Genomic DNA, 23,072 nt, shown 5'->3' on the forward strand with positions numbered 1-23,072 from the left:
AGGCTGAGGCGGGTGGATCATTTGAGGTCAGGAGCTCAAGACCAGCCTGGCCAACATGGTGAAACCCCGTCTCTGCTAAAAATACAAAAATTATCCAGGCAGTGGTGACACGTGCCTGTAGTCCCAGCTACTTGGGAGGCTGAGGTGGGAGAATTGCTAGAGCCTGGGAAGGGAGGTTGCAGTGAGCCAAGATCGTGCCCCTACACTCCAGTCTGAGTGACAGAGTGAGACCCCATCTCCAAAAAAAAAAAAAAAAAAATGAATCTGATCTGACATGGAATGGCTCTGAGTCATCTTAAGGGATAAAAACAAGGGGTGAAAGAGTGGGGCTGGCACCCTCTCCCGTGTTTGCTTGGGTTTTAAGGGATTACATACACACATATCTGATTGAATATTCACTGGAAAATTGTAGCAGACATTGATTTCCTGGGGAGAAAAACTGGGGGTCTAGGGTAGGAAAAAGATCTAGTTTCACTCATTGTATGTGGCCTTTGGCACAGTTTGACTGTTTTTCTCATGTGTATTCATTTCTTTTTAAATATGAATCTAACCAGTTTTAAAATCTAGCAAAAAAATAAGGGGAAAAAAAGATGTTTAAATTTCCTTAGGCCAGTTTTGACTATGCTAAAGACACCCAACATATCACTCATGCTGGAGCAATGGTTTGTGCTGGGGACATTATTTGCCTGCCTAAGAAATAGTACTGAGAAACTTAATTTAAATTGTTATTAAATATTTACTTCTCCACCACTTCCTAAGGTTTCTGCCTAATTTTGTCATCTCTTAGCTAATTATATCTTTATGTTTTGTTCCAACATTGAATGAGACTCTATTAGATTATAAACTCCATGAAGCAAAGATATTCTTGCTCTTCTTCACCACTGTATCTGTGAGGCCAGATACTTGGTGGGCACTCAATCAGTGTTACCTAAATGAATGGATGAAAGAACAGATGTACAATGTTCAGCCTCTCTGCTAGTAACTTAAACATGACAAGGAAGCAGATTTAAAGACTTGAAATGACTTGTCCACCTTCACATAATGAGTAGGGCCATGTCTACGCATGACTGTGTCTACTCAAAGTCCAACGCTGGACTTTGGACCATGTCAACCCCAAAGCCCAAGCCCCTTGCCTTATATCACAAATCTACTTAGGTAATAGTACTGCAGAGATTTATGCTTCAATTATTAAACATCTTACTCCCCCCAACCATTTGATTCCCTTTATTATTTTTATTCTTATTTTTTTGAGACAGGGTCTTGGTCTGTCTCCCTAGGCTGGAGTACAGTGGCATGATCATGGCTCACTGCAGCCTTGACCTCCCCAAGTTCAAGACGTCCTCCCACCTCAGCCTCTTGAGTAGCTGGGACTACAGGCACATGCCACCAAACCCAGCTAATTTCTGATTTTTTGTAGAGATGGGGGAACTTGCCTGGGAGGTTCCACTATGTTGCCCAGGCTGGTCTCGAACTTCTGAGCTCAAGAGATCTGCCCACCTTGGCTTCCTTTTCCAAAGTGCTGGGATTACAGGTGTGAGCCACTGTACCCAGCTTTTATTCCTTTTAGACCCATCTATCATTACTCAGGTTTGAGAGTAATTATTTGAGACATAGAGCAGATGTTCAGATGTCATTGGGACAGTTACAAAACTCAGATTTGCTACACTACTGAGGAGCAATTACAGCTAATTGTGTAGGCACTTTGGGAGCCTCAATTTAATTAAATCCAAACACATCTGATCTGGATAAAGGGCCAACCCTGCCTGATGTCAGAGAGACTGTTGGATGTTCTGTGAAGAGATGCCACCTCTCCCATGCAAGGGAAGGGCAAAGACATGGTGCCCAGCTCCAGGATCAGCTTTCTGGAAGGTCCTCCTGGGATCTCCCCTGATGTCAGTTACCAAACACCTTTAGTGCCTGGGAGCCTCTCCCTGGCCTGTTATTACTAACAGCTACATTAATCTGTTTTTAAATGAGGCTCTATGTATTTAATTCTTATGGGATTAGCACTAGGTTACCATATAATCTTGCTGCAGCTTTTTAAAGTAAGATGAAATCTGAAACACTTAGCTGGGCCTTAGACAGATGAGTATTACAGGGCCATTTTGGAAAGGCAACTTGCTGGGAACAGGAAAGACCCCTCACCTTTTTCTCAAGCCCCTACACCTAAAGAAGGACAAGACAAAGGCTGCCTGAAAGCTATTATTTCAACAGCCACTTCCCCAAATGACACTAGCATGACTAAATCGGCTAAAATACAGGGACCCGAGGCTTGGTGTTCCTTGTGGATGGAGACTCTGAGTCATCTCTGTATGTTCCATGCCAGGCATGGGCCTGGCATCTGTGGATGTGCCACAAAATGTCAGGTGGGTAAGAAGGAAGTTTGAATCGTCTGGAATGAAGGCACGCAGTACTCACCAGCATGAGTATGCAGGGGACATGAAAGAGGTACTTGAATATCTTTCCCACTAAGTTTAGCCTAAGAGAAAAATACAGTTAAGCTAATAACATGGCTTGCTGGCAGGTGGGCGGTTAGGGGCCTAGCAGCCCCTGTCACTTCCATAGTAAAAGTATGTGAGTCATTTCTTAAAGTCAAGAGGAAACTATCGTAAAGCTTAGTCATCCAGGAACACAATAGCTGTAGAAATAAAGTTAAGGCCCCTTTGTGCTATCAAATTAGTTGGCCTTGTCCTTATCTCCGAAATAAGGATTTTAAAAAATGAGTGTCTTCAGCTTTGTTTCCCCAGGTATAGGATGCCTAAAACTGCCCTCTTATGGCTAAAGGTTTAAGTATTCAGATATCATCCTGAAAGTGCAGAACTCATCACTCTTGGCCACTGTTCTACTTTGGATATGACTCCCTGACACACTTCCTGAAGCTCCTGGCCCCTGGCTCTCAGCAGATGATCTTGCCAGGTGTTTTACTAGATGTCTGAGCTTCTGCAAACTCACTACCTTCACTTTCACATTCTCTCTCTCCCTTCACCCATCTCTTCCTCCTCCCTTCCCATTGTGCCCTTCTGCCATTACAAAACTCAACTGTTTAATGCAGAGGCAACACAATTCACAACTATGAATACAATTCAAAATTGAGTCTACAGCAATGAAAATGGTAGATATGAGGAGCTTATCGAAACACCTATGTTTATGATCTAATACAAGATTGTAAGATATTAAGCAGTAAAAACAAAATAGAAGTTCCTTCAAAATCACTGCCTGAAGCTCTTACAGTGAGATGTCTTAGATTGTGGGTGATCTCTACAGCATGCTAAAGGTAGATAACCCTACATCCTAGTCTCTCCAAGAGGGGCCTGGAATTTATTGTTCTGATGCAGTTATTAATAGTTATTAATTATGATAAAGTTATTAATAAAGTCCCTTTTTACTCTCAAAAGTGTCTCAATTGGAATGTGAAATTAGATGGAGGGGGGCCTCCCTCCCTTCTAAGACTGAAGTTCCATCCTCTAAGCAAGACCAAGTTTTCTGACCTTACCCTGAGGTTCCGAAAGATTGTATATATGTTTGTTTGTTTTAAGAGATAGGGTCTCACTCTGTAGCTCAGGCTGTGCAGTGGCATGATTACAGCTCAATGCAGCCTTGAACTCCTGGGCACAGCTTCTAGAGTAGCCGGGACTACAGACATGAGCCACCATGCCCAGCTAATTTATTTTTATTTTTTGTAGAAATGAGGTCTCACTGTGATTAAAGGTGTGAGCCACTGTACCCAGCCCAAGAGATAATTTTTGTTTTGTTTTTGAGACAGGGTCTCACTCTGTTGCCCAGGCTGGAGTGCAGTGGCATGATCACGCTTCACTGCAGCCTTAATCCAAAAGATAGTTTAAAAAACAAAAAAGTTCCTGTATTAAACCCAGTTGGACATTAAAGAGTTCCTCCTCCCAGCAAGAGAATATAATGCTGTGATTTCAGGTACTTCCTCAGAGCTTGATGTCTAATGCCAGAGAGTCAAGAGTTTAGAAATAAGGGAAGGGCCCACTTCTTCCCTGTTTAAACTCACAGGAAAAAGCAATTTAAATATTCGAGGCCATTTTCAATGTGAAATGCCCCAGCTTGGTGTTTTGGTGGGAGATGGGTGCTAAGTTCTTAGAAGGCTCATAATCCTAAGGGACTCAGTTACCTCTGGGGAGCCAAAGCCAGGTTATTTTTATTCCTTTCACTTGACATAGAAGATATTGTTTTTAATCCTATTTTTTTCTCCTTTAAATCAAGATCAAACTAATAAGATCCTTTGCTACTTGGCTCTTGACTTTCTGGTGATAAAACTTTCAAGATATGAAGGTATGATATGGAGGCCAGAATAACCACAAGCTGGAAAATTCTGGTTTTCAGTTTATTCTTTGGCTAGTGGATTTGATCTACCTCTTCTTTGCTCTGAACGTGAATACTGGACTGTTGGGATAAGGCTGTTGGCCAAAGAGAGACAGAAGAAGCAGAATGCTGCCTGAATTCACTGGGCCCCTACAGAATCACTAACAAAAACACTCACATTCCAAACATTGTTTAGTTTAGAAAATCAGTTAAGTCAATAAAGAGTAAGCCAACATGTCTACTGCTGCAGCGCTCCGATTAAAGATCAGGCTCTTTATAATAAATACACTTCAAGAAAATCTTCATGACTTCTTCATCTTCCTTTATTTCCAAGTGTTATTGACTTCACCCACATGACAGGGTTGTTTACCTGGCCTGACCCAGTAGAGTACCCTATTACTTTAAAAAAAATTTGTTTTAGAGACAAGGACTTGCTATGTTGCCCAGGCTGGTCTTGAACTCCTACCTTCAAGCTATCCTCCTGCCTTAGTCTCCTGAGTAGCTGAGATTACAAGTGCATGCCACCTTGCTTGGCACAATAAGAAATTTAAGACAGTTTGGTAAACTTTACTCTTGTACATGTTCTTCACGTTTATTTTTACTCAGGTTAGCTAATGTCTTTATCAAAAGAGACATATTTAATATTTTCCAGTTTAAAGAATTTATATACAAAAGTAAGTGGTGAGGAATTAAAAAAAATAAACATTTTTTAGAAGGTTAAAATGTAGCATGTACTACAGTAAAAACATCTTTCCAGTACTGATTTTAAGGGCTGGCTCTGAATATAGAAGTCAGTAGCTTTGAGCTGGAGGCGTATGGCCCAAACAGATTTGGCCAGGAGGCCAATACTGAAGATTGTCCAGATGGAAAGCAAGCATTGCATACTGCAGAATAATCACCACGGCCGACATCCCTGTACACAGAGCTGTAACTCAGACTGAGCTCAAAGAAGGAAGAATTTTATGCTCACCACGAGCAGGTTCTTAAACTGGTCCTTGCAGAAATTCCAAAGTTCACATGCGGGCAACTGTATGAAGTGGATGCAGAGGTAAGGTCGTTTAACAGTTCAAGTAAATGTTTGCCTTTTCTCCTCTAAGGTGGCTCACAGAAAACACAAAGTTAGACTGAAGGGCCAATGAAGATTATAATCGTTATTGTTTACTGGTATTTGCTGGACTCTACGCCACGCACTTTTATATTATTGCGATTTTTTTTTTTTTTTAAGACATGGTCAGTCTCTGTCACCTAGGCTGGAGTGCAGTGGCGTGATCTTGGCTCACTGCACTCCCGGGCTCAAGTGATTCTCCTGCCTTCGCCTCCCAAGTAGCTGAGATTACAGGTGTGTATCATCACACCTGGCTTTTTTTATTTTTAGTAGAGATGAGGTTTCACCATGTTCTACCAGACTGGTCTAGAACTCCTGGGCTCAAGTGATCTGCCCGCCTGGGCATCCCAAAGTGCTGGGATTACAGGTGTGAGCTACCATGCCGGGACTTATTGCCAAATTTCTTAACAGCCTTTCTCAGCTTTCTCAACCAGGCAGTCAAACCCTCAGCTGTTGGACTCTAAAGCACAGGTTCTCTCCCGCTGCAGGCCTTTCCTGACCATCTCTCTCTAAGTGATACACTAGATGGAGGAGATTAACACACAATAATATAAAAATTAAAAATGCAGATCTGGTCCCCGTCTGTGAAAAGGTTGCTGTTCGTAAATATTCCTTTTGGACAAACCTAGCCAATAAGCTTAGACCGACTGTGACTGTGCACTCTCCTTCCCCAACTAGATGGTGAGAGTTCCTCATAGACTGGCATCTTCCTGAAGGCATGGACTTGAATTCACACCTGTATTCCCAGCGCAGAGGCTGGCCCCATCATTGTCTGAAGGATGCTGGCTGAACAAAAGATCAAAGACCAAACCCACAGGTCCAATTCTGTGGCTCTGAGACGCTCTTGGATGCTCTTTTGCCTTAAACCTAAAATGTATCTGACTGGGAACTATTTCCTCACTCCTTAGTCTCTTTCATGGAGAGCCAATGGAGCCTGTTGTTCAGGAGCACGGATTCTAGGACTAGACTGCGAGACTGCCTGTGTTTGAAGCCTGGGCTGCCCACTCATTAACTCTGTGATTTAGAGCAATTTAGTCATCCTTGCCGGGCCACAGTTTCCTCACCTGTAAAAGGGGGGTTACTGATTTAATATATCCTACAGAGTATTCAGAACAGTGCCTGACACACAGTAAATGCTATGTAAGTGATAGCTAGATAGTTAGAACAGTAATGACCACTACCACCAAAGTGGGGAAAAAGTCTTTTTAAATACTCAAACATCACACCTGCTCCTCTGCATGCTAATGAACAGTATCCTAAGTAGGAAATGAACACTACCACAGAGGTGGTATTGAGTTGGAGTTAAGAATCACACTGATTGAAGGCTGGTTCTGCCACTCACTAGTCGCATGACTCAGGGCAAGGTACTTAACCTCCCTAAGCCTGTGAAGTGGGGATACTAATTAAAATCTACCTCTGAGGCAGTAAGGATCAAGTGAAGTAATGTGAAAGCACATGCCTGGCACTCATTAGAGTGAAATAAATGGTAACTGCTGTCATGAAGAATTTTCCTTAATGAATTTATCTTTCAAAGGCAGCACGAAGGGTTCTAAGTCACAAGAATGCATAACTATCCATTTAGGAAATTCTGTGCAAGGCAGATCTGTTTTCAACAATTTTTAATCACATTAGCAAAGCTTATGTGGTTTGGAACAGAGTTGGGTTGATAAATCGGAAAAGATCCTTTATAATTTTCTCAGAGAAATCTGAGGCAGGTGCATAACAGGAAAAGAAGAATATAGAGTTTCATGTTAATGCCCTCTTTAGTTTTCTTCTGGTCAAGATCACAGTTGCAAAAAGCCCAAAGGGTATTCACAGTGACTTGAATGCCTGGCATGTGCTCAAAAGGGAGGCAATTTTCCTAACGGAAGACTCACACATAGGGCGCAGTAGTTTGGGATGTACTAGTTTGTAAAGTATCATCTTACATCCACAAACTGTCAGTTCCCATCTCAGTAGGCATTCAGTAAACACTGATGCAATGAGTGCTTTCTAGGGTCCAAGCAGGATTCCAGACACTGGGGAGCTACAGCAGGGAGCGCAAAAACTGCCTGCTCTCATGGAGTGAACTTTTGGAATGGAGAGACAGATAATAGACATATAAACAAATAAGTTCACAGATTATGAAAACAAATCCTTAATTTCAAATCTTAAGTGGCTTGAAGAAAGTAAGGAGGGGCATTAGACAATGACTGGGGTTCGGGGGGGAACTTTAGATGAGGGAGAGGAGTCAAGGAAGGGCTCTCTGAGAGGGTGACATCTTGGTTGAGACCTGAGTAACAAAGAGAAGCCAAATGAAGACCACAGAAGGGCCTTCCAAACAGAACCTGGGCAGTCCTGGGATTAGCAGGCCCTGGAGTTCAGTGCCTGGAATTTCCATACACTCAGGGTGGGAACAGGGGGCCTGATGGTGGACTGCAGTATGTCCTGGGAATCCAGAGAGCTCCCCCAATGTCACATCCAGTGACCCCACATGGAAGATGCTTACTTGGTTGGGGACCTATCAAAAATGCGGGGAAGGAGATTGAAAAGTGGCATAAGAGACCTATCAGCCAATTGCAATATATGGACCTGACTTGGACCCTAAATTGAACAAACGAATTAAAACAGGGAAAAAAGCAGGAAGACATGGGGAAATTGAATTGCCCTTGAGGAGTACTCTTTTAAGCGTTTCCGTTGTGAGGATGCCATTGTGCTTCTGTTATGTTATGGGCCGAATGGTGTCTCTCCCAAGATTCGTATGCTGAAGTCGTAATCCCCAGTACCTCAGAATGTGACTATATTTGGAGATAAGGCTTTTAAAGATGTAATTAAGCCAAAATGTGGTTGTTAGGGTGGGCCCTAATTCAGGATGACTGGTGTCCTTTTAAGAAGAGGAGATTAGGACACAGAGCGATACCAGAGACACAGGTGACTATAGTGTGAATCCACAGCAAGAAAACAGTCATCTACAAGCCAAGAAGGGAGGTCTCAGAAGAAACCAACCCTGCTGACACCTTGATCTCGGACTTCTAGGCCCCAGAACTGTGAGAAAATAAATTGCTCTTGTATAAGCCACGCCCACTGTAGTATTTTGATATGGCAGTCCTAACAAATGAAGACAGTGATACACACTGGAAATAGTCACAGATGAAACTGGACAGGCTGTCTGGGGCTTGTTTCAAAATAATCTTTGAGGCTGGGTGCAGTGGCTTACATCTGTAATCCCAGCACTTTGGGAGGCCGAGGTGGGTGGATCACCTGAGGTCAGGAGTTCGACACCAGCCTGGCCAACATGGTGAAACCTTGTCTCTACTAAAAATACAAAAATTAGCTGGGTGTGGTGGCGGGTGCTTATAATCCCAGCTACTAGGGAGGCTGAGGCAGGAGAATCACTTGAACCCAGGAGGCAGAGGTTGCAGTGAGCTGAGACTGCATGCACCATTGCACTCCAGCCTGGGCAACAGAGTGAGACCCTGTCTCAGAAAATAAATAAATTAATTAAATTAAATTAAAATAAAACAAAATAATCTTTGAGAGGGGATGCAAGAAGGGAGTAAAGGAAACAAGATTGGCCATGAGTTGAACAGTTGTTGAGGTTGGGTAAAGGGTACACTGGGGTTTATTCTACTATTCTCCCTACTTCTGCATATTTTGAAATGTCTGTAATAAAAAGTAAAAAAGCAAAAAAAAAAAAAAAAAAAAACTAAAGAGGGAACAAGGAATAAAACCTGTATCTGTGGCTCTGAAAAACCTTGGCTGTACCTTCGACTCCCCCAGAGCTAAGCCACTGGCTTAGTTATCTTTTAAAAGCTCCCATGGGAAATTCTAGTGTTGACAACCAACTGACCTACACAAAGAGAACTAGAAGTTCTTTTAGGTAGAAATAAAGGAAGACTTGAAGGAAAAGGTCATGCTCCTGGATGAGAAAAGTATTATAAATTTTTCCACATTAATTTATAAATTAAAGTTCCCCTTCAGAAATTGTGATAAACTGTGTGAGAGTTCACCACCAATAACTACTTTCCATCTCTAGGAAGGATGCATCTCCCCCACCCACTGAAGTTAGGCTTGGTCGTGTACTGTACTTTGACCAATAAATTGTGACCAGGAGTGACCTCTGTCATTTCTGAGGAGAAGCTTCAAGAGTCACACTCTTCCCACCCTCTGCAATGTTCCAGCAGGTAGCTGCTCCATGGGCCTGGTTCCTTGAGTGAGGACCATAATGATGGAGACACAGAGGCCCCTCAGCTAAGCCATAATGGATGGATAGTATGGACAGAAATAATTGTTTTAAACCACTGAGATCCAAGTTGTTTCCACAGCATAATCTAGTCCATCTTGACTAATAAGACAAAAACTCAACATGGAACTTGACAGAATAATTCTGTGGTTCAAATGAAAAAAATAGGTAGGCAGACAAGAGCATACTCTGAAATAGCCATGAGTCAGTGTTGGTACCATCAGATATCAGGTCATATTGCGAGGCAACAATAATTAAAAACTGAGAACAGTACTGGGTGTAGAAACAAAAGTTAACAAAGATATTTGTACTAAAGTATAGAAAGCCCACACATCAATAACTAACACACTTACATGAGGACATGATTAACTATGATAAAAGGTTTCCAGTTCTAGCATGTTAACTGTGGACCTGCCTCAATTGACCAGTCAAAAGTAACAAACATGGGCTTTGCTCTAATGTGTTAGGCCACCTTTGGTGAAGGATTGCTCCTTTCCCACAGCCCAGGAAAACGTTTATTAAAAACATTATTTTAAACTAAAATTACATCAATAGCACCTAACGAAACACTAGTGCTGTCTCTCTCTAGGCTCTTTGAAGCTACCAAAGATGTTTTAATTTTTACATTTCAACAAAGCATCCAAATTCTGGATTTCTGACCTTTTTAAGGTTCTATTTGTTTGAGCTTATCCTCCAATGGTTAAAAGAAATTATTAACAAGTAAAACATGTACTGATAACACACAAGAAAACAAATAGTATGGCTAGAAGAAAACACCCATTTTTTTTCTAGGTCACCTTCTTTCTAGAACATTTCTAAAGTATAATAAACTACAGAAATGTACTTCTAAAATTCTGATGAAATAAAATGTAACACCACCATCCACAAATTAAAGGAGATAGTTAATCTTCAAAATTGGGGGCCTGAAGCTCTCCCCTGATGGATTCACTTCATCTCCAAGGGTTTTTCATGGTCACAGGCAGCTCCTCAGCCCAAACATACAGTGTTCTTAAGGCAGCTGTGAATGCTGCTCTTCTGCACGGGTTGCCCTTCCATGGCCCACTCCCGTCTACAAACTCCAACTGTTTATAAGTGCCTCTATTTAGGAGCTCATCTTTGAGAACCCAGCTCAAATGCCCTTCCTGGGAGAATTCTTCCTCCCACAACTTGACTCCTTGCCCATAGATCCAGGCTGGTTTCTCCATGCTGCTGCAGCACATTCACCAGGCCCGCTGTATTAGTCCACTCATCACACTGTATTGAAATTCTTTTTTTCTTTTTGAGATGGAGTCTTGTTCTGTTTGCCCAGGCTGAAGTGCAGTGGTGTGATCTCGGTTCACTGCAACCTCCGCCTCCTGGATTCAAGTGATTCTTCTGCCTCAGGCTCCCAAGTAGCTGGGATCACAGGTGCCCGCCACCACGCCTGGCTAATTTTTTTTGTATTTTTAGTAGAGATGGGGTTTCACCGTGTTAGCCAGGATGGTCTCGATCTCCTGACCTCGTGATCCGCCTGCCTTGGCCTCCCAAAGTGCTGGGATTACAGGCTCGAGCTACCGCGCTCGGCTGAATTCACCTATATTTGCAAGCTACTGACCAAACTGCTGAACAGAACGGAGTCTGTAAAATGGGTATCTTCAGCTGTGGGTGTGAATACAGAAGAGGAAATGAATTCAAGGCACCCAGCACCCTGCTTGGCACAAAGCAGGTGAACCTGTTCATGCTTCCATACCTGTGACCTTCCCTTACCTGCCTTTATAGGAGACAGAGCCCGTGCATGTTACCAGTGGCAATGTAACTGGAATGACCTTGCTGGAGGTCAATCTGACAAGATGTACAAATATGCATAAAAAAATGGTGACTCCGCAATTTTACTAGGAATTTACTCCAAGGTCATTCAAGAGAAAATAATTCTATGTACAAGACACAGTATTTATAGCATTGTTATTTAAAATGCTGAAAAACTTTAAATAACCCATATGTCCTAGAAAGATAAATGGTTAAATAAACTATAACAGAGTAGTAACAGCAATGTGGCTCTTAAAAAGATTAAACATCTTTATGTTGGTGAATATAAAGTTATTTAAATAAATCACCATAGATATACATGCTATGACTGCAATAAATAAAAACTATGTATACATTGATAAAGACAGAAGGGTAGTTTGAAGAAATAGAAAATTATAGTTATGGTGAGACGATAGACATAATTTTTGGTTATTTCCCATTAAAACATATTACAATTTACTTGCTTATAACATCCCAAATATTTGTGCATATACAGATGCATATTTTATATGTTTATTGTTTATGTATGCATATATAATCTAAAGAGAGAGCTAATAAGAATCAAGAACAAGCAGTCCAGAAGCCAGAACCTTAGCTAAAACAGGATTCTTTTTTTTTTTCAGACAGTCTTGCTCTGTTGCCCAGGCTGTATTTTAGTGGCATGACATCTGTCTCCTGGGTTCAAGTGATCCTCGTGCCTCAGCCTCCTGAATAGCTGGGATTACAGGTGTGTATCAGCTAATTTTTGTATTTTTAGTAGAGACAGGGTTTTGCCATGATGGCCAGGCTTGTCTCGAACTTCTGGCCTCAAGTGATCCACCTACCTCAGCCTCCCAAAGTGCACTATTTATGGTGAGGGGTTGGTTTTGAAAATGTCCAGTAAGTCATGAACAGATACTTTTGAAAAAGACAATAAAAAGGCTGGGCATGGTGGCTCATGCCTGTAATCCCAGCACTTTGGGAGGCCAAGGTGGGCAGATCACGAGGTCAGGAGATTGAGACCATCCTGGCTAACACGGTGAAACCCAGTCACTACTAAAAATACAAAAAAATTAGCCAGGCATGGTGGTGGGTGCCTGTAGTCCCAGCTACTTGGGAGGCTGAGGCAGGAAAACAGAGTGAACCTGGGAGGCGGAGCTTGCAGTGAGCTGAAATGGCACCACTGCAGTCCAGCCTGGGTGACAGAGCAAGACTCCGTCTCAAAAAAAAAAAAAAAACCAATAAAAATTAATTACTAGAGAAGGGATTACAGGCATGAGCCACCACAACTGGCCCAGCTAACACACAATTTTAATTCAAATCAAGAAGCATTTGAAGAAATACGAGATCTAGTTCCTGTTCCCCAGGAACCTAAAATCCAGTGAGTTGCTACTGTGCCAGGCTCCCTTCCCACTGACATTCACATGCCTCATCACACCCTTGCCTGTCAGTCACAAGAGTCCTGAGGAATGAGCATCAGAACAGCACAGTCCTGAAGGGCATGAGCTCTGCTACCCCATCTACCTGGCTCCCAGCCCTGCTGTGACTCTTACTAGCTAGGGGACCTTGGGCAAGACTTTCCCCTGTAAGCTTCGGTTTCTGCCTCTGTGAGGGTGGTTACAGTGCCCATCTCAAAGGCTGGTGTGAGGCGTGGCATCATCAATTCCCAGTACAAGTCGGCTGTTGATATAACCGTGTGATCTACCATCTCTTACAGATGGGCATAGGTTTAAAACTTAAAAAAAGAAAAAACAAGGCAGAAGCAGAAGTAGCAGCACACTTGCAGAAAAAGGGAGGACTCCACTTAGCCATGCTTACCATAGGTGAACATGCGTGGCGAGGTCAATTCAATGTTGGGCAGGGCACCCAGGTGGTTCAGCACGGCGCACCGATAGCCATTTTTCTGGGCGTAGTCAACGAAAGTGCGGATGTACTGTTTCTCGCTGTGATTGGCAATTCCAGGGCAGATGACCATGGTGATATCATCTATAGGGTAGAGAAAGAGATCCTGATGTATCCAAGAAATGTGACATGATAAATGGACACAATTACACTTCACTGGCCTAGAAAACAGGGAGAGGGAATTCAACATACATCTTTCACTCAGTTCTCTGGGGGAGAATTTTTCCCTTCTAGCTGGAGCTGTCTATATCAGTGCTTCTCAAGCTATTTATAGTGAAGGGTTGGTTTTGAAAATGTCCAGTAAGTCATGAACAGTTACTTTTGAAAAAGACAATAAAAATTAATTAGTAGAAAAATGAAATGAAAAATATATAAACCTCAATTTTCTACTATAAGATTCAACAAATATAAAATTACTGTGCTATAATATAAAATTACACATTGCTATAGAAGTTCCTGAACATTACTCTTAATTTCTGTAAGAAATTCTATTATTAATGAATGATTGAGAAAATAAAAAGTGGTGTTTGCACAGACCTCTTTGACCCAGAAATTTTACTTTCAGTTATTTATCCTACAGTTATAATTGTACATATGTAAAATAATATATATGTATTAGGTTGTATTCAATCATGCAATACATATTCTTTTGCATATGACTGAACACAATCTAAATGCCCAGAAATAGGGGTCTGGTTGGATAAATTATTGCATATCTAAGGGATGAAATATTATGAAGCCCTTAAAAATAATGAGACATCTTTATATACACTGATGTGGCAAGCTCTTCCATAAATTAAGTGAAAAAATGCTAAATGCAGAAGGGGGTTATAATAATGCTGCCTTTTGTGTGGAGAAAAAAAAGATATCTACATTTATCTATATTTATAAATGCATCCACTATCTTTGGAATCACACACAAGAACCTTGAGAGTGGGTACAACTGAGCAGGGGTAGGGATGGAGAGTAGAGGACAGGGAGAGAGATACTTTCACAGTATACTGTTAGCACCTTGTGAACTTTCTATCATGAATATGAATTGCCTACTTAAAAATATGAATACATACTTTTCTTTAAAAGAAAAGAGGTGCTTAGGTCATTACATTTGATCATAATTTTTCTTCAAATTAAGATTTTTAAAGTTCAGAAATTATTAATGCTGGTAGGGAAATGTGAATTAGTAAGCAATTTTCCAATATGCATAAAGAACCTTAAAAACTTTGTAAATTGTTGGATGTAGTGGCACACGTCTGTATTCCAACTATTTGCGAGGCTGAGGCAGGAGGATCACTTGAGCCCAGTAGTTCAAGGCTGTAGATCACGATGACTGTATCTGTAAACAGTCACTGTACCTCTAACCTGGGCAATACAGCAAGACTCCATCTCTTTATAAAATTTATAAGCTTCGACCTAGTAAATTCCAATTCTTGAAATCCTGCCCAAAATTTTCTGATGAAGGATGATATAATTATTGATAGTTACAAAGTTGTAAATAAGTTAAATGCCCAACCATAGAAGAATGGTTAACTTATAATATGACCACATTGTAGAATATTAAGCAATCATTAAAATTGTGTTTTTGAAGACTTTTAGAGTTTTAATGACATGGGGAAGTCTTTATAATACAATGTATGATAATTCAAATTTTGGAAAAACAATGCATAGAACTGTAAGAAAATGGAACAAAACATTAACAATATATGTTGGGTGACAAAATTATGGGTGATTCTTATTTTTTAAATGTATTATTCATATTTTCTAAAATCAGTACTTATTCCTTTCATAGTCAGAAAAAAAAATCAGAAAAGGGGAAAAAGGGCTGTTTTTCTTAAAGTATGTCTTAGGTACAAATACTGCCTTCCCTAGAAGCACCTTTGTCAGTCATTTCTGGGGGCAGGAGTGATGGAAAAACATGAGCAAGTACAAGGAAGAATCACTGTTCTGCCCTTTTTAACTTTCCATGTTGGTCCTGGTAGGAAGAGCAGATGGTCAAACTAAACTTTGTACTTTAGTGGTAGAAGAAAAAAAAGCATTAGAAATAAGGGAAAGAAAACATTTAACTGGGTATGGTGAATAAATAAATATTGGAAAAACCAGCTACAGATTTATAAACACCGTGTGAACTCCTCACCTATTCATGTATTCATCCCTTCCATGGCTGTTTATTAGAAGCCAGCTATTCGGGGCTCTGGGGATTCCTACATTCTAGCAGATAAATAATACACAAGCACACACATAGGTTTAGAGAGTAGAAGCTACCATGAAGAACTAAAGCAGGAATGCGTGATGGATTTACTGAGAAGGAAACACTAGTTAGGGGAGTCAGAGACAGTCCCTCTGAGGAGATGACATCTGAGCTGAGACCTGAATGGCGAGGAGAAGGCAACCATGTGAAGATCTGGGGACCAGCATTCCAGGCAGAGGGAATATCAATTAAATATTTGTCACCAGCTACTCAGCAGTTCTAGCCACTTTAAATACCTAATATGTTTACTGGAATTTACCCATAAATAAATACTGAGTTCCTATTAAAAAAAAAAACTAAGGTGCTTTTGAATACTATAGAATGCAAAAGACATGTTCTCTTTTGGTAGAAATAGCATTCAAAAGGATGCTTGTACCTAACTCCACTTCCTCAAAAGTCTTCATTATGAAGCATTTTAGAATGAATGCTATCTGTATAGGCTAGACAGAACAATGCCAAATTCCAGCAGCAATGAAAATTTCAGTTATTTCTCAGAAATAGGTGTCCTAGAACATTGCATGATAGATATGACCTTAATATGTCTTTTTGTCCAGGGAAACCTAAGCAAAGGGAACCTGGGAGCCTTTTTATCTACTGCTATCCAACAAACGCCAGCCTACACTGCATCTCCAAGCTTCAGTTTCCTCATCGGTAAAGTAGGGATAGTAAATACCAGCCTCACAGCGCTATTTGAGGATTAAATGAGATAACAGTATACACGAAGCACTGAGAATGGTCTGACCTCTGTTGCTGTCATCAACCCAGAGGCCTGGTCCTGGGGCGCCTGGGCTCCAAGCACTCCCTCATTCCCTTAAATCAAGCTTCTGTATTTCACAAGAGGATTAAAAACTATCCTACGGCCGGGCGTGGTGGCTCACGCCTGTAATCCCAGCACTTTGGGAGGCCGAGGCGGGCGGATCATGAGGTCAGGAGATCAAGACCATCCTGGCTAACACGGTGAAACCCCGTCTCTACTAAAAATACAAAAAAAAAAAATTAGCCAGGCGTGGTGGCTGGCGCCTGTAATCCCAGCTACTCGGGAGGCTGAGGCAGGAGAATGGCGGGAACCTGCGAGGCAGAGCTTGCAGTGAGCCGTGATCGTGCCACCGCACTCCAGCCTGGGCGACAGAGCGAGATTCCATCTCAAAAAAAAAAAACTATTCTACAATGAGTTCTGAAGAGCTTTACATGGTGACTGGCAAACACACACTGAAGCTAACCTTTGCGGGCTGCTCCTAAGTGATGAATCCCAGCAGGCTTCCCAACAGCCCCCAATGCCATGGGCAGAGTCAGTGGCACGAGTATTCACCCTGTGCTGTGCTCTCCACTGACTAGCTCTCCTTCTCTGAGTGATGGCCCAATCACACAATCTAAAGCAGCTCACCTCCAACACAGTGTTCAGCCAAGGGCTCGAAGAGGTCGAATGTAGAAGTGGCTCCATCAGACATAGTGATGAACTTCCGGTGCCCGTAAGGATGTGGCGACCTCACCCTTCCCATCTTCCCATACAAGGCTGTCTGGATGTGTCCACTTTTCCCCCAGATCAACGGTGGAATGTATCTAAAGAAGGGACAAGGGAGGTCAATTTTCTCTACATTCCTTGAGCAATGTTCTGAAAAATCTTTTAGCAAAACTCTTTCAACCTATTTTTTTCTTGGCAAATTCTGCACACAAAGCATAAACATGAGGCTTTTATTACGTTACATCCATGCCATGATTTACCGCCTTGCCCCATTTACTAATACACTCTGCAACAGATTAGCTTTAGAAATCAACCAGGACATGTATATAAAGAGAGGATTTCAATTTAGGGTAACTGTTAAGTAATTCAACATGGGTTATTTCCATAATATAGAATAAAAAGAAAGCAAGTGATATATTTTGAACACATTCTAACTTGACAGGTTAGCTCATTATTAAAGGAGCTGATGTATATGAAATAGCACAGCGCCTACACTCACTAAAAGCTCACTTCTTCTTTCCTAACAAGACAGGCCACAGCTGCAGTGGTTACTCCATTAGCCAAACCTGCTGCTCTCAGTTACTGCTGGGAAGGGCTGCAAATTCTTCTAAGAGCCTGTAAGTGCCTTGTGGGGTAAGGGCACTACTGTATGCTCCAGAGAATGTGCTGTAAGGGCAGTGCAGTGTAAATATATGTTGGATTGATTAAGGATAAAGGCCTGTTAGCCTAAGCAAGGCATGAAGCCTCGCTAACAACGGTCCATTGTAAAAACACAGAGTGACTCTAGGCGTTGGTAGGAAATGCAAAAATCGCAAATAGTTAATTACCAGGAAAAGAAGATGTTCCAAGTTACAACTAAGAAATGATTATGGTTTACAACCACAGTACAAGATGACTCCATTTACTGAAACTGCTGTTGGTTTCACTTCCATGGCTTTTAGCCCAAGCTTGATGGTTGTCCAGGATTTATATCCTATATAAACTGGAGTCATATAATATAAAACAGTAGTGACATCAATCATTCCCCTCTGTATTATATGGCAGTGGTGAGTGTTTTATTAATCATTTACCTTAACCTACTTGTCAATTCCTGCCTATCATTTCTCTCAGAACCAGATGATCCCCAAAACCCGTCTTTGATTTACTCCTTGTATGTGTGTGTAATTAATTAAATCTACACAAACTTAAGAGAAGTGAAGCTATCACCTTAAGCAAACCAGTTCCCAGACAAGCTTCCTTTTCGGGGGAGGGGTGGAGAGGAGAGGAAAGAATATTTTAAGACCTTAAGGACATGAAGCCACTTGCCAGCATAACACCACAGGTGCAAATATCACTGCAAAAGCCATGGCATTTGGAAGGCAGGCGAAGGCATTTATAAGAGCTGAGTGGATTATGACAGTAACAAAAAGCAAGCTTATAAAAATGTCAATTGGACAACCAAACACTACACAAGATCTAGATACAGAACTTATAAAGGATTTCAGACTACCAAGTTAGATAGTAAGTTTTGCATACAGGGAGAGGACTATCCAAGAAATTAAGCTTTTGATCACTCCTGGAGGAAAGTTTAAAGAAAATTTTGTTTATAAATTGAAAGTAGAAATATGCTGAGCTTAAAAATATCAGAAGAATGAGTAAATTTCATATGCCTACCTTCTGATCATGTTTAGAATACAATATAATCTCAGAAAATAGAACAAAAGAATGAAGTAAAATTTCTTTTTGGCTAGTCACAGATTTCACATTTAATGATGACACATGTGACTGTCCTGATGCCACATTCCCAGTTTAGAGTCAGGTCACCTCCTCAGAATCTTGGCAGCAGCCCCCCAAGCGGCCTCCAAGCCTCTAGTCTTGCTCTCACCTACTCCATCATCCACCCGCCAATGGAGGGATGATCTCAACACACAAGCCTGGCCCCCACCCTCCACTGCTTGGGTCCTCACTTGGCCTAGGAGGCCGGCTACACCCTGGTACTCACTTAACTTTCTGCCTAAGCTCAAATAAACCTAAAGTACCAGGCCCAACTCCAGCCAGAACAGGTACACATGGTGTTGAACTACTTTTGTCTGAGGAGTATTTGCTTAAGCTGTCTCCTTTGACTGGAATGCTTTTTCACACCCAGCGTTTCTTTGGGCCAGCTATTACTTGTCTTTCAAGACACTTCCAATCAGGTTGCTGGGGGAGTTGCCCCTTCTCCATGCACAGCTCTGTCCTAGCATTCAGGTGACTTGATTACTTTGGATGCTCTTTTCTAGCAAACCCCTCCTGCTGCTCATTCACCTCTAGCTCTATCCCCAGAGCACTGGACGTACATTACACACCTAGGGGAGATTTGCTTCAATGAACAGAATATAGAGACACTTAGTAAATCTAAAAGGACAAATATATGTTTTTAAAATATACAAAAATATATTTAAAATAATATGTGCCATAATAATGTGAATTCAGCTATTACATGATTGGCGTTTGGCAACTGTCCTCTTTCCAGCCTACCTAACCCCATTCTCAGAGTGGGGTGCAATAGTTCTCAGTGTGTGTGTGTGTGTGTGTGTGTGTGTCTGTGTGTGTGTGTGTTAGGGATCAATTGCCTCAGAATCACTTGGGACTTTCTCAGTTCAATGTAAGATCAATTATACACAGTGGAAGTCTCACAAGGATTAATTTTATGACAATACCTACCGATAAAACACTGTTTTTAATTAACTTCATAATAACACAACACCAGGGTTTACCAAATTGAATTTTTAGACTGCATTTACTATGGTGGGGTTCAATGTGTAGTTGTTTGTTTACATAACTTATCCACAGACCACAAGAAAAAAAATTAAAAACAAAAAACTGAATAGGTGCCCAGTCACATGGTTTAGGTCAGGAAGGAAATATGGACTAAAACAATAGAATATTTTGAAATTTATATAAACATATAAATACTGAAGAAATGCTGCTAAAATGGTACACGAAGGAATATGCTTTTTCTATCTATGTGGTAGTTTGAAAATGTAGCGGCCAATAATTCCACTTATTCCATTCTTCTGCCAGGAGCTAGATTCCCTCTTTGTGATCTGGAGTGGCCTGTGGCTTGTCTGGGCTTACAGAACGTGGCAGAAGGACTGCCATGACAATTTAGGCCTGACCCTTAGGAGATATGGCTGCTTTTGCGCTCTCCTCCTTGTAAGCCTGATGAGCGGGCATACAGAAGGCACTGTGATGGAACTGAGAGGCATGTGCGTTTTACATTTTGTAGATACTGCCAAGTTGCCTTCTAAAAAAGATGGGTCCATTTACATTCCCACCAATAATGAATGAAGGCACCTGTCTTCCTCACCCTCATTAATAATTGGCATTATTAATCTTTTATATTCTGGCCACTTTGATGGGCACAAAAATGGGTATCTTGTTTCAACTTGTGTTTAAGTTGATCCAATCTATGGCTGAAAAAAAGTTGCTTGTTTGAATTTGCATTTCCCTGATTCATGTTTACTAGTCATTTGTATTTCTCTTCTGTGAACTGTCTGTTGATATCCTTTGTCTATTATATTTTTCTATTGATTTATAAGTATTGTTTTATTATCCCTACATTAAGCCATTATCTATTATATGTTACAAATGTTTTCTCCCAATCTATTGTATATTTTAACTTTATTTTATGTAGTTTTTTTTTTTTTTTTTAGATGGAGTCTCGCTCTGTCACCGAGGCTGGAATGCAGTGGAGCGATCTCAGCTCACTGCTACCTCTGCCTCCTGGGTCCAACCGATTCTCTTGCCTCAGCCTCCCTAGAAGCTCGGATTACCGGCATGCACCCATCACGCCCGGCTGATTTTTGTATTCTTAGTAGAGATGGGGTCTTACCATGTTGGCCAGGCTGGTCTTGAACTCCTGACCTCAGGTGATCAGTCCACCTCAGCCTCTCAGCCTTCCAAAGTGCTGGGATTACAGGCGTGAGCCACTGTGCCCCGCTCTAGTTTTTAATCTTTTATGGTTAAAAATATATTTTATAGTTAAAAGTATCTTTTATGGTTATATAACAAGATAAAGTTAAAATATACAATAGATTTTGTTGCGTTTTGTTAAAACCTTTGTGCTTTGCATTTTGTTGTAAAAAGAGCTATTGCAATACCCAATTATAAACATAATTCCCAATGTTTCCTTCTATTACTTCTATAGTTTTAAAAAATGTATTAACCTTAAATCCACTTACTTTTATAAAATGATATGAAGGGAAGATATAATTCATTTTTTTTTCTGACAGACTAGCTCATTGTCCTTGCACAATAAATGGCCTATCCTTTCCCTACTTTCAGTTGACATCTTTAATATACACCAAGTTCTCAATTAAATATTTAGGTTTGGTTCTATACTTTGTATTCCAGTTTATTGATCTATCTGTCTATGCATATGCCAGTATGACACTGCTTTAATTAATATAGCTTTATGAGATACTTTGATAGTTGATAGCGCACGCTGCCTTTGTTACTTTTCAAAATTTTCTTGGCAGATTTCAGCATTTTATTTTCCAGATGAATTATACGATTAGCTTGTTTAGTTCCATAAAAATTTTAGATTTTTGAATGGAAACACGCCAAATATACATTACCTAGGAGATAATTGACACCTTTACAATACTGATGTGTCCCATGCAAAAACATGGTATATCTCTCCATTAAATCCTATAGTAAAACTTCATTGCTTTCTTCATGTTTTACAGAATATTCCATTTTTTACTACACTAATTTGCATGTCTTTCTGTCTGTATTTTTTAAAGCTATTCTTGAGTTGAAGCATCTGGGCATGTTTTACCCTTAACTCCCTGAAAGTAGGAACAGTCTCTTCTACTTCTTTACTAATCCATATGGTATTATGGCCAATGTTGTGCTGTGGCCAGAGGTTAATAAATGTTTGTTACTAACAAACAAGCTGGGCCACAAAAAAATATGGAGGCCAGCCTGTTCTTATCTTCTGAGCCTATTTATAATCAACATCTGGCTTACTAACAGAATTGCTCAGTGGGAAAGACCACAAGGGTCTAGACCTCCCTCCCACCCCCCATATACATACGTACCCATACACACACACACACACGCACACACACACACACACACACACACTCACGTCTTTAAGCAGATGAAGCCCACATAGGCAAGGACAGCTGGTGTTTTAAAAAGAGAGTTGAAAAAATAAAGTTGACTGATGCTCATCTTTGCCTTAAATCAGTGGGTGACCAATTCTTCCTTATGGTACCTAAGTCCCTTGGCTGTAAATCAAACTATTTTATAGCTAGTGATTAAACTCAGACTTCACTGTTATTTCCTTTGATTCTCCCTTGTACTTCTCTACCAAATTAGCACAGGACTTGGCACACAATAGATGTTTAGGATATGTTGTCTGAGATTGAGTCCTCACATCTCAGCAAGTTGCAGCAAGTCCTTTTCAGTGAACCAAATGCCTATCAGCAGCTACTCCTCGGCATTTGAAGTTTCTATCAGATAGGATGCATTGCTTAAAGCAACAAAACCCAACTCTGACTAACTTAAGAAAGGAGTACACAGAAGGACACTGGGGTGCCTACTAAATGGAAAAGAGGCTGGAGAACCAGGCTTGAAATGAGGGCAGGATCCAAGAAAGAAAACAGGGGGCTGTTCCAGGGATGTGATTTTTACACCATCAGTACCAGTGTCCCCCCACCCTACTCAAAGGTCAACGTCCCAGAAGTACGGCAACTAGAAGGGATGCCTTCAGTTTCCGAGTGGGTGGGCGACACACTTTGATTTATTACCTGCATGCAGTGGGAGAGAACTTCCCCAAGGGGAAATTTGTATGCCCTTAGAAAGGAAGAATGAATGCTAGGCAGCCAGAAGGGGACAGACGTCCCCTGAAAGGTTTTGAGCTGGGCTTGTCTTTGATTCAAGAGGCTTCTTTACTGCCCTGATCCCCCATGGCCCACATTAAATCATCATGTTCCCATCTAGTTCTTCTGAAGGCTCTTCTTTCTGTCCCTGTCCCCAACTCTTAGCATTTCACATACTTCTCAAATGTATTTATTTG

At 41.0% G+C, this 23,072-nt stretch overlaps 1 protein-coding gene across 3 annotated transcripts in view; it reads right to left on the bottom strand.

The window, feature by feature from the left end:
- ABHD2 (abhydrolase domain containing 2, acylglycerol lipase) overlaps positions 1–23,072 on the bottom strand; it is a 104,780-nt gene that overhangs the window by 24,552 nt on the left and 57,156 nt on the right. For all 3 annotated transcript variants that reach the window (XM_032175355.2, XM_058427336.1, XM_058427338.1), the window contains 2 exons: positions 16,949–17,124; positions 13,236–13,403 (listed from right to left, as the gene is read on the bottom strand). In XM_032175355.2, coding sequence (XP_032031246.1) covers positions 13,236–13,403; positions 16,949–17,124 — 344 coding nt within the window. The remainder of the gene's footprint in view (positions 1–13,235; positions 13,404–16,948; positions 17,125–23,072) is intronic.

The sequence above is a fragment of the Hylobates moloch genome, unplaced genomic scaffold (genome assembly GCF_009828535.3).
Source record: "Hylobates moloch isolate HMO894 unplaced genomic scaffold, HMol_V3 SCAFFOLD_14, whole genome shotgun sequence".
Classification (NCBI taxonomy): domain Eukaryota; kingdom Metazoa; phylum Chordata; class Mammalia; order Primates; family Hylobatidae; genus Hylobates; species Hylobates moloch.